This window comes from Archocentrus centrarchus, chromosome 2, assembly GCF_007364275.1.
Source record: "Archocentrus centrarchus isolate MPI-CPG fArcCen1 chromosome 2, fArcCen1, whole genome shotgun sequence".
Classification (NCBI taxonomy): domain Eukaryota; kingdom Metazoa; phylum Chordata; class Actinopteri; order Cichliformes; family Cichlidae; genus Archocentrus; species Archocentrus centrarchus.
Window position 1 is genome coordinate 3809337 of NC_044347.1, and position 12509 is coordinate 3821845.

Consider the following 12509-nt stretch of genomic DNA (forward strand, 5'->3'; position numbering starts at 1 on the left):
ACCAACCAACCATCTCAGAGCTGAAGCTGTCCCTTTGCAGACAAATGGGCAAAGTGCGAGGTGAAAATCTATGTGGAAAACATTAAAAAAAATATAAATGTTAATTTGTTTTTGTTAAACATAACTTGCTATTTGTTAAACAGTCTGTAAGAATGTTATCATAAATGTACTGCACAGGTATTTTTTAACCCTTATTTAGACTAAAATCTGGTGACTGACTTGCTCATTTATAGGAACATTTATAGGAACATGTTGCTGCACTCTGCTGTGGAATCACACCTGTCCTAGAAAGTCTCTACCAGTGTTTACTGCACAGTACCTTTACCTTTGCAGCATGAATTACTTCAAAAGCAATGCAAACTGATATTGGTAGCAAATCTGGTGTAGCAATTTCAGCACAGCTTCTAGAGATTTCCTGGATCTATCCTGTCAAGTAATAAATAACAGAACTTTTTTTCTTAGTAGCTCTTGGTAACCACATAAACTGGCACAAAATATTAAATGCAGTGTCTTTCAGGTCAAACGGGTGTAAATTTTGTCACCAGCACTGATGGTTTGACATCTCAGAACACGCCCACAATGTGCACAAAAAAAGAGATGCCAGTGCTGATTTGTTATATCAGGAGAGGAGTCCTTCAGGAGCACTTCTTTCTTTTACTGTCTCATTAGCAGAGGTAAGACTGATGGTTTTTGAATGGATTTTCATCAGCAATAACTGGTTTGAAACTGATAGATGATAGACAAAGTTGAACTGACTTCTCCATCTTTTCATTGTGAAACACCAGTAAAGGTGAATGATTATTCCAGTTCTCTCCTCATCAGGATTCTTTCATACTTGAAAGTGAAAATGGTTGATTATGAAGTGACCGTGTTCACTGGTGATCTGGCCTTTGCCTCTACATTTGACAACGTCTACATTAAGCTGGTTGGTAAAGATGAGAGCAAACGCACACTTCTCCCAAGGAGCTGGATGTCACCTTTCTTCAAAGGAAAAGTAAGTCTGAAAGCCACCTGCATGCTACATTTATGTCATGCACCCTCATCTTTGTGTAGATGAGGTTAAATGTAGCATCTGTGTTGTGTTTACTAAGATTACAGTTCTTGTCTATCAGATGTGATGCTGATCTCTTGTAAATATTTCAAAGCCTTTCTGGTTTCTGTCATTGCTCCAGGTGTCACACTTCACCATATCCTGCCCAGCCTTTCTTGGAAAGCTGACGCTGATAGAGTTAGACAAACAGACAAAGTTTTTCCAAGACTCTTGGTATCTTGCCAAGGTGGAAGTCACTTCCCCGGAAGGACACACGTACCACTTTCCCATCTATCACTGGATCACTGACAGCGATGTCCACCGCTTCAGAGAAGGGACAGGTTTGTGGAAGTGTGTTCGCCTGAGATCATGCACGCATTTCACCAACAACAGAAGATATGACACAAAGATAACTTGACCAAAAAAAAAGAGAAAATATTATCTTTATTCCAATACCATAAACCATATTGTAAAATACTATTAAAATAGATAAACAGTGCGATGTTATCCTATTTATTCTCATTTTATTTTAAGCTCTCAGAATCTTTGAAGACAACGACAGTCTTGACAAGTACAGTCGGCAGCAGGAGCTTCAGCAGCAACAGAAAGTCTACTGGTAATTTATTTATTTGTGTGCTCTGAGGCCTTTCAACATTTGTTCATAGACAAACAAATTCATGAAGAATTTATTGATCAATCACAGATTCCTTGGCCTTCCGTTTCTTTCTTTGTTTTCCAGCTGGGATGTGTATGAAGCAGGAATTCCCCACTGCATGAAAGCAGACAGTTTTCTGTCTCTGCCCTGTGACATCCGCTTCTCTTTGACTAAGATAACAGAAATGGCCTACACTGCAGCAAAAGGGTGAAGTTTTCATATCATGTCATATACATATTTATCTACACACGTACCTATTAAAGCAATTTAAGCCGTCTCTGGAAAAAGCTGCTGTGCCTTTATTTTCCAGGCTGGCAGAGCTGGAACTGAGAGAAATAGCAGAGTGTAAGGAAAATTTTACTTGTATCGAGGATATTAGCCACCTGTTAAGTGCTCATCGGACAGAAACATCAGGTAATGAATCATCATAAGTATATGGTATACTTTATAGTGTATTCCCAATAACACATATTGAACTACTGCCAAAAAAAAACAACACTATGAGGCACATTTAGTTCCTAGCTGAGGTGGAATTCTCTTTAGCATGATCCTTATACTCTCTTGACTTCTTAGTCGATGTGAAAAATAAAGAAAAGCTTCAAAAAAGACAAAAGAAGAAAATGACAACACACAAATCACAACACAGGGCTGCACATTAAATCACATTTTAATCTCAGATATGAGTTTGGCTTCCCACATCCGTCCATCCATCCATCCATCCATCCATCCATCCATCCATCTGTCCGTCCATCCATCAATTCTCTTCCACTTATCCGGGACTGGGTCACGGGAGCAGCAGCCTAAGCAGAGAAGTCCAGACTTCCCTCTCCACAGCCACCTCTACCAGCTCATCCAGAGGGACCCCAAAGTGTTTCCAGGCCAGCCGAGAGATATAATCTCTCCAGCATGTTCTGGGTCTACCCCGGGTCCTCCTCTCAGTGGGACATGCCCAAGAGGCATCCTAGTCAGATGCCTGAGCCACCTCAACTGGCTCTTCTTGATGTGGAGGAGCAGCGGCTCTACTCTGAGCCCCTCCCAAATGGCCGCATTTTTCCCCCTATCTCTAAGGGAGAGGCCAGCCACCCTTCAGAGGAAGCTCGTTTCTGTCGCTTGTATTTGCAATCTTATTCTTTTGGTCACTACCCAAAGCTCGTGACCATGGGTGAGGGTAGGGACATAGATTGACCGGTAAATCGACAGCTTCACTTTTACACTCAGCTCCCTCTTCACCATGACAGACCGGTGCAGCGTCCGCATTACTGCAGAAGCAACCCCGATCCGTCTGTTGATCTCCCTTTTCCTGCTGCTCATGAACAAGACCCCAAGATACTTGAACTCCTTCACCTGAGGCAGGAACTCGTCCCTGAGCCGGAGAGGACACTCCACCCTTTTCCGGCTGAGGACCATGGCCTCAGACTTGGAGGTGCTGATTCACATGCCAGCCACTTCACACACTGCTGCAAACTATTTCACTGCGAGCTGGAGGCCAGTAACTGATGAAACCAACAGGACCACATCATCTGCAAAGAGCAGAGACGAGATTCTGAGGCCACTAATGCAGAAGCCTTCCACCACCTGGCTATACCTAGAAATTCAGTCCATAAAAGTTCTGAACAGAATCGGTGACAAAGGGCAGCCCAACACCCACAGGAAAGGAGTATGAATTACTGCTATACAGACCAAGCTATTGCTACAGTTATACAGGGACTGAATGGGCTGCAACAACAGGCCAGACACTGCATGTATGTTGGGAGGCCCGACTACTGAGACTGCCTACCGTGACATGGTTTCCCACAATTAAGCAATATTTAAAATGTATGCCCTGCCAATTAAAATGCAACAGAAACACAAATCAAGTGATTCCTATGTTAAATGTCTGGCACACCTGAAGGCAAAGAGCTGATCTCTTCAAGGGGTCACCATCAAAGGGGAATCGTCACCATTTAGGGCAAGTGATGTTAACCAAGAGGAAATCATGTGAAAGTGCTGTGTGTCTGCACCACAGTACAACTAAATTATTCAACAGCCTGAAAACATACTGGTCAAAAGATATGTTATCCCATCATGTAGTTATTTTTATATATATAAGTGGCAAAACCTGCGCAATGAGCAAAATGTCAGGGAGAAAGGAGAGGGATCTCAGAGGAGTAGAGTACTTTACTACAAGTTTCTTTACATCCCTCATGTAGGTAAAATGGATGGAATGAATGACTTTGTGTTATTTGCAGAGATACATTTCTAAAAAACAAAATAACAAAACAAAAAAAACCCAACACAAATATAGCCCAATAGGTGGCTCAGAAACCGTGGACTTCAAAATTTTAAACACAGTGAACTAAAAATGATGTTATATTTCCAGACTATGTCTGTCAGCACTGGAAGGAGGATGCATTTTTTGGCTACCAGTTTCTTAATGGTGTCAATCCTATGTTGATCCAACGCTGTACTTCACTGCTGGAGAACTTTCCTGTCAATGATGACATGGTCTTTCTCCACGGTCAGCATAGTTTAGCAGATGAAATGGAGGTAACTGCATGACACTGACTGAAAAATTCCACCTATTTATTGCATGAAATTCACTTTGCAGTAATAACATAAAAACTGCATGCACTGAGTCAGATCATTTATAATTCTTTTTGGAAATTCAAACAGAATGGCAACATCTTCCTGTGTGACTACAAGCTTTTGGATGGAGTGCAGGCAAACACCATCAATGGAAAGAAGCAGTACTTGATGGCCCCCCTTGTTCTTCTCCAGAAAACCCCTGATGATAAGCTGATGCCACTTGCCATTCAAGTAAACCCTGAATTCACATATAAATAACACTTAGCTTCTAAATCGTTAAACATCAGGGCTGCACCAGGAATGCCACCCAGAACAATGCATGCATATATTTGCATGTATATATTTTAAGCGTCTCCTCCCTGACTTCAACCAGGGGTATTTTGCTTGTTATGTGAATGTGTAAACCCTTTGTCTCCACCTCACTCTGTTACTGTTGTTTTTCCTGCAGCTGAAGCAGAAACCAGGAGACGAAAACCCAATCTTTGTTCCTACTGATTCTGAGTACGACTGGTTGTTGGCCAAGATCTTTGTCAAAAGTGCAGATTTCAACCTGTATGAACTCAGTGCTCACCTGCTGCGCATTCACCTGTTGGCTGAAGTCTTTACAATGTCACTGCTGCACAACTTGCCCATGGTGCATCCTCTGTACAAGGTAACTGAGGCTGAGGAGCTGTTATGTTTCTAAACTATTACTCACAGCTAAACCCTTTAGAAAGCACCAAGACTTGTAACTTTGATATGAGTTATTTAGTTTCCCCTTTATTGTACTATAATTATACATGGGATTACATATATGACTGTAAAACATCAGACAACAAATCAAAAAGTCATTGTTTTACTAATCATTTTCCCTCCAGCTTCTCAAACCTCACACTCGCTACACTCTTCAGATCAATTACTTAGCTCGGGACCTTCTATTATCTAAGGATGGAGATCTGGCTAAGGTAAAAAAAGACTACTGAAACAAAAAAAGTTTATTTTTCAGTATCAGGTATTTGCCTCTCAGTGAGATGATTATTTTCTAGTTCACAGCTTCTGGTGGAGAGGGTGTGACCACAATCCTGCAGAAATCATTGTCCTCACTGACCTACAGCTCCCTCTGCATCCCAGACGATATTGCACAGCGTGGGCTGACAGATGTGCCAGGGTTCTACTACAGAGATGATGGACTCAAGATTTGGAATATCATCCACAGGTTCTAACATATACAGGGGTTGGACAATGAAACTGAAACACCTGGTTTTAGACCACAATAATTTATTAGTATGATGTAGGGCCTTCTTTTGCAGCCAATACAGCATCAATTCGTCTTGGGAATGACATATACAAGTCCTGCACAGTGGTCAGAGGTATTTTAAGCCATTCTTCTTGCAGGATAGTTTCCAGGTCACGACGTGATGCAGGTGGAGGAAAACGTTTCCTGACTCGCCCCGCCAAAACACCCCAAACTGGCTCAATAATATTTAGATCTGGTGACTGTGCAGGCCATGGGAGATGTTCAACTTCACTTTCATGTTCATCAAACCAATCTTTCACCAGTCCTGCTGTGTGTATTGGTGCATTGTCATCCTGATACACGGCACCGCCTTCAGGATACAACGTTTGAACCATTGGATGCACATGCTCCTCCAGAATGGTTCGGTAGTCCTTGGTAGTGACGCGTCCATCTAGCACAAGTATTGAGCCAAGGGAATGCCATGATATGGCAGCCCAAACCATCACTGATCCACCCCCATGCTTCACTCTGGGCATGCAACAGTCTGGGTGGTACGCTTCTTTGGGGCTTCTCCACACCGTAACTCTCCCGGATGTGGGGAAAACAGTAAAGGTGGACTCATCAGAGAACAATACATGTTTCACATTGTCCACAGCCCAAGATTTGCGCTCCTTGCACCATTGAAACCAACGTTTGGCATTGGCACGAGTGACCAAAGGTTTGGCTATAGCAGCCCGGCCGTGTATATTGACCCTGTGGCGCTCCCGATGGACAGTAGCTGACTCTCAGGCGAGGAATATTTCATTTACCAATAGAACATAGAAAACATGATTTGATGGCAACAGCACATTTCAAAAAAGGTGGGATGGGGCAACAAACGACGGAAATAAACACTACTAAAAAGACACAGGTAGATGAGCAATTTATAGCTAATTAGGTTAACTGGCAGCTGGTCAGCAACATCATTGTGGATTATCTCAGTGTTTCTCAAAACCACCAAATCTGCAAATCTTGAAGAAAAAAAATCAGAATAATGTTTATAATTAGACTTTTACTTTAGTTTATCATGAACATTTAAAAGAATGACACGCAAAAGACACTGACATATGGACATTCAAGAAAAACTTTTTTTGCTCAAAAGGTAGCATAAAGTAGTACAGCATGATCTCACACCATCTTTCATCTCCAATGAATGAGATTAATATCCAGCTTACTTTCAAATAACCTGCCAATAGCCAATGGCCTCCCATCCATCCATCAATCCATCCATCAATCCATCCATCAATCCATCCATCAATCCATCCATCAATCCATCAATCCATCCATCCATCCATCCATCCATCCATCCATCCATTTTCTTTTGTTTATCCGGGGCCAGGTCGCGGGGGCAGCAGCCTAAACAGAGAAGCTCAGACTTCCCTCTCCACAGCCACCTCCAACAGCTCATCTGGAGGGACCCCAAGGCCTTCCCAGGCCAGCCGAAAGATATAATCTCTCCAGCGTGTCCTGGGTCTACCCCGGGGCCTCCTCCTGGTAAGACATGTCTGGAACACCTCACCCAAGAGGTGCCCAGGAGGTATCCTAGTCAGATGTCTAAGCCACCTGAACTGGCTCCTTTTGATGTGGAGGAGCAGCGGCTCTACTCTGAGCCCCTCCCGAATGGACGCACTCCTCACCCTATCTCTAAGGGAGAGGCCAGCCACCCTTTGGAGGAAACTAATTTCTGCCACTTGTATTCGCAATCTTATTCTTTCGGTCACAACCCAAAGCTCATGACCGTAGGTGAGGGTAGAAACATAGCTCAACCGGTAAATCGACAGCTTCGCTTTTACACTAAGCTCCCTCTTCAACAGGAAAGACTGGTGCAATGTCTGCATCACTGTAGACGCAGCCCCGATTCATCTGTTGATCTCCCCCTTCCTTCTCTCCTTCACTCGTCAACAAGACCCCGAGATACTTGAACTCCTCCACCTGAGGCAGGAACCCATCCCTGAGCTGGAGAGGGCACTCCACCCTTTTCTGGCTGAGGACCATGGTCTCAGACTTAGAGGTGCTGATTCTCATGCAAGCCACCTCACAGTGAGCTGAAAAATGTTTCACTGCGAGCTGGAGGCCACCACCTGATAAAACCAAAGGGACCGTATCATCCGTAAAGAGCAAAGAAAAGTCTCTGAGGGCATCAAGGAAGAAGCCTTCCGCCACCTGGCTACGCCTAGAATTCTGTCCATAAAAATTATGAACAGGATCAGTGACAAAGGGCAGCCCTGACAGAGTCCAACACCCAGAGGAAAGGAGTCCAAATTATGCCAGCTATACGGACCAAGTTCCACAGACCACTGTTTGTCTGGCCCCTCACCCAGGACCAAATTGACATGGGACAGCATAGCTCATGGGATCACTGGGACACACAAACCCCTCCACCATGATAAGGTGTCGATTCATGGAGGAGCATAAGTGTGGCAGTTTGCACAGCTGGAATGGTACTATCAGTTCTGAAAGGTATATGCAGATTTTAGAGCAACTTTTCAGGAAAGGGCTTCCACATTTCAGTAAGACAATGCTAAACCGTATGCTCTATCTATCAACAACAGCATGGCTTCATTGTAGAAGAATCCAGGCGCTGAACTGCTCTGCCTACACTCCAGACCTTTCACCAACTGAAAACATTTTACATATCGTAACACACAAAAAAAAATATAACAAAGATCTAGGAGTGAAAGTTTAATCCTCCATCAGACAAGAACTGGACAACATTCCTTTCCCAGAAGTCAAGCAGCTGGTCTCCTCAGATGTTTAACAAGTATTGTTAAAAGAAGCAAGGATGATTCACAGTGATAAACATGGGCCTGCCATAAGTTTTAGTATGAGCTAATATTTTTCTTACAATGGTGTATTTTCTCACAGTTGATAAGTTTTCCATGTTTAATTGTGAATAAAACATGGGTTTTGAGAAACAAAAAAAACATACAGAACCCTGCAAGGGACACGGGAAAAAAACATGGGAGAAAAAAAAGAAGCTCTCGCAAAAGTTTTTGATATTAGGACATGTGCTTCTGCATTAATCTTGATACAGCAAAACTGTACAGGCATGAATGAATGAACCCGGCTGACTGTCTCGCTCTCACGCCGTCACCGCTTCACTCATTCAACACAAACACACACAGCACTCCCCCGCCCCCTCTCCTCTCAGCTTTTTTTCCCCCCATGTCTCTTGAGGGGTTCCGTAACAAACCCTAAACAAACAAGAACAAAAACAAATATTCAAATTTTGTGGAAATTGTGGAAAGAAGTTTTAACCATTTAACATATTTCATAACAACACATTATACATAGCACATGTTTTTAATAATGCATTTAACAACCTGCAATGCAGCCAGGGATGTGCTTGGCTGAATGTGTCTCCATTTATCACAGCTTTGTCTCCAATGTGCTGCGCCACTACTACAAGACTGATGATGAGGTGCAGCAGGACACTGAACTCCAGAACTGGATTCAGGAAATTTTTGAGCATGGATTCCTTTCACAAGAAAGCACAGGTGAGCTTTGAATAAAGTTTCAAACTTCATGATGATAGTATGGAAGTATGTTACCACAAAGCAGCATTAATTCACTCTCTGACTGTGTTGATTCCTGCTTCATGATCATCAGGAATTCCACAGAAATTCAGCACTGTGGATGAGATGGTCAAATTTGTCACCATGGTCATCTTCACCTGCTCTGCTCAGCACACAGCTGTCAACGCTGGACAGGTGAAGCCTTCTAATTTACTCAGCTTTGTCAGGGAGTGTATACAACCCCATTAACAGCCAACACAATGCTGTTATATGTTCTCTTAATATGATTTTTGACAATATTGTCAACATACCTTGTCAACAGTAACATGATAAAAGGCTTATTCTGAAGAATCTGTGGTACATTCAGGTTTTGATGACGTGTGCAGAATGTTAATGTTTCTGCATTAATCAATCAGAATATCAACCATAATGGCTGTGGCTCCAGCTGGGCTCTCTAGCATCCCATAAATTATCCACTTAAATGTTCCCAGCCCACACTTTGATCCAGATAAATGTATCAATGGTGTAATATGCCTTTATTTAAATTACTAAGATCCCAGCAAATTGGTATGTTCCCACCGTGGAACTAACCTGTTCTGTGAGCTGTTAAACTTTGGCAGTGCAGCCACTTCCCGTCATTTCCCAGAGTTCCTGCACAGTCTCTAAAGCAGATGACGGCTAACAAGAAGCAGAGCATCCTTTGCATTTGACTACACGCCCTCTGAGAGTCTGTGTAATATGATGTCCAACATAATACCATGTCTGGAGTTCTAACAGGCGGGAATCAGGTCTCAGTAACAAGCCTCCAAATGTCCTCATCTGAGTGCTCCTTGAATATGAAATTATTGAACCTGTCTTTAGTAGCTAGCTGTGGTATTGCTTATGAGTCTCTCAAATTGAGGATGCCTTCAGTATCCTCTTTACATGGATGCCTGGATGCTGATTTTTTTGTCACACCTGGCCACACAGATCATGTTACTGGAGCTGAAATAACTGGAATGTTATTAACTTGGGTTGATTTTGTGAACTAAATGAGTGTTTTTATCATGATGCATGAAGCTGACCGTGTGGGGTGTGTGTGGAAGGAGAGGACCCAAATGCAGGACTCAGAGGCAGGCAGTCGACGTACAACAAAGAGCCTTTATTTTGGCTGATGACTAAAATCAGCCAAAAGGAGAGTAACAAAACTAAAAAAACTAACCTGGGGGAAAACTAAGGAACACGAGGAACACAGGAGCAAAAACACTACAACAACAGCAGGGATGACAACTGACAAGGGAGAGACTGAGACAATAAATACACAAAGGGAACGAGGGGAGAGTGCAAACAGCTGTGGCAGAACAGGTCAACAAAATGACATTAATAAGACTCAAGGAAGTAAATCAAAATAAAGGCACATGGCAAAATAAAACAGGATGTGAGAAGACAAATGCAACAAACCACACAGACAACAAAGTAGACACAACATCGGAAAGGAGGCACAATAAGAGAAGAAACACACAGCACTTCACACAAAAGGGAGGGACACTGAGGGGGGAAACACTGGGAGACCTAAAGTTTAAAGCATCTGGGAACTTAACTGAGAATAAATAAGAGGATGTAACAAAATGACACAGTGATCATGAAGGCCAAATAACTACAAAAGTCCTTTAACAAAGAAACAAAGGGTCACAAACTCAGAACATGACAGTTTTTTTTACCTGTTAATGTCTTTAATGCAGTATGATTTTGGTGCCTGGATGCCCAACAATCCCACTTCCCTGCAGCTTCCCCCACCAACAGAAAAGGGGGCAGCAAATGAGAAAACAATGTTGGACACATTCCCTGATGTTAACACAACAGTTCATGCCATGGCCATCACGTGGTTACTCAGCACGCAGTCCTCTGATCGTGTAAGTGAACTGCATAGAGTTAATGGAAGGTACATGTTCAGATTGTACAGTGTGGATCAGAAAGTCAAAATGATCCATCTCAACTCATACTGTTATATTGATCTCATCAGGTCCTTCTTGGCCAGTACCCAGAGATGCATTTCACTGAGGAGGTTCCTCTGCAGGAAATACTCAAGTTTCAAGAAAACCTCAAAAAGCTGAGTGCAGACATCAAAGACAGAAACAAGAAACTGGACTTGCCATATACATACTTTGATCCTGAGGTGATTGAAAACAGTGTGTCAATTTGAATATTGATATTCATCCTTCAGCCTCATAATAACAAAAAAAAAAGTGCAAAGGGAAAAATGTTTGCCCTAATTTATAACTAATTGTATTGATTTAGCCTTTGTTTATTATTATAATCCACAATCTGTTTCTGAGCTTATCAGTGAACACCATGAACAGGAAAACAGATGTGAAGCTACAGCTGTAAGAAGTTTGATGAATGAGGTTTTCTTTCATCTGGACTTTTTTCTTTGGTCTCATCATGGAAATGAATCTATATTCCTTTTTTCTTTGCTACTATTGCAATGTGTTTCATATTCAGAGAACAGAGGAGAGAGGGTCTCTGATTTATAACTGATTTTATACATACAGCTTTACTTTTTACATCATAATCTTAAATCTGCTTTTTATGAGTGATCAGGAAAACTATTAAAAACAGACCTAAAGGACTTTTGTTTGGGTTTTTTTCTGTGTCAGCATAGAAAAAAGATGGGTGGATGGAAAATATCCCACTGTTATACAAAATTCTCATCTACACATAAAGATAAGTTTTAAAAACACAACACAGAAAAATCACAGGCTCACCTGTTGCTTTTAGATCTCTGCCTTACCACAACATATTATAAATACAATGATGGATTCTACAGACAGAAGCATGGATGTGCCATGGGCTCCCCAGTGTCTCCCATTGTAGCCAACCTTTACATGGAGGAAGTGGAAAGTAAAGCTCTTGGTTCTTTCAAAGGGAAGGCACCTAGCCACTGGTACAGATATGTAGATGACACCTGGGTCAAAATCAAAACCCAAGAAGTAGAAGCCTTCACTCGTCACATCAACTCAGTGGATAAATACATACGTTTTACCAGGGAGGACACCAGAGATAACAAGTTACCATTCCTGGACTGTGCGGTGCTTATCGAGGAAGATGGAAGCCTCAACATTGAAGTTTACCGGAAGCCCACACACACAGACCAGTATCTCCTCTTTGACTCCCACCACCCTCTGGAACACAAACTTGGGGTGATCAGGACCCTACAACACCGTGCGGAAAGTGTTCCCTCTAAGGCAGAAGGGAAGCATAAGGAACACACACACATTAAGAAAGCCCTCAAAACATGCGGTTACCCCAACTGGGCCTTCATCAAATCAGCTAAGATGCACAGGAATGAAGGCCAAACACAAACTACAGAGAATAGGAAGGACAAGAGGAACAACATTGTCATCCCATATGTGTCAGGCTTGTCAGAGAAACTCAGAAGAATTTTCTCCAAGCATGACATCTCAGTATACTTCAAACCAAGTCACACCCTAAGACAAAAACTGGTTCATC

General features: G+C 42.4%; 1 protein-coding gene across 1 annotated transcript; it reads left to right on the plus strand.

Annotated features, from left to right (window-relative positions):
* Positions 1-847: 847 nt before the first annotated feature.
* Positions 848-11202, plus strand: LOC115799282 (hydroperoxide isomerase ALOXE3-like). The gene is made up of 14 exons (XM_030756364.1): positions 848-994; positions 1173-1371; positions 1565-1646; positions 1770-1892; positions 1996-2099; positions 4045-4211; positions 4338-4481; positions 4699-4902; positions 5108-5194; positions 5276-5445; positions 8881-9002; positions 9115-9215; positions 10742-10912; positions 11023-11202. Exons 1-14 carry the CDS (start codon positions 848-850, stop codon positions 11200-11202), a joined length of 2001 nt encoding a protein of 666 aa, XP_030612224.1.
* The last annotated feature ends 1307 nt before the right edge of the window (positions 11203-12509 follow it).

Excerpts from the sequence above, each read along its gene's own strand:
- LOC115799282 (XM_030756364.1), top strand. The coding sequence starts at position 848 with ATGGTTGATTATGAAGTGACCGTGTTCACTGGTGATCTGGCCTTTGCC. Across the intron at positions 995-1,172 it reads CACCTTTCTTCAAAGGAAAA|GTGTCACACTTCACCATATC; the intron begins GTAAGTCTGAAA and ends TCATTGCTCCAG. Across the intron at positions 5,195-5,275 it reads AGGATGGAGATCTGGCTAAG|TTCACAGCTTCTGGTGGAGA; the intron begins GTAAAAAAAGAC and ends ATTATTTTCTAG.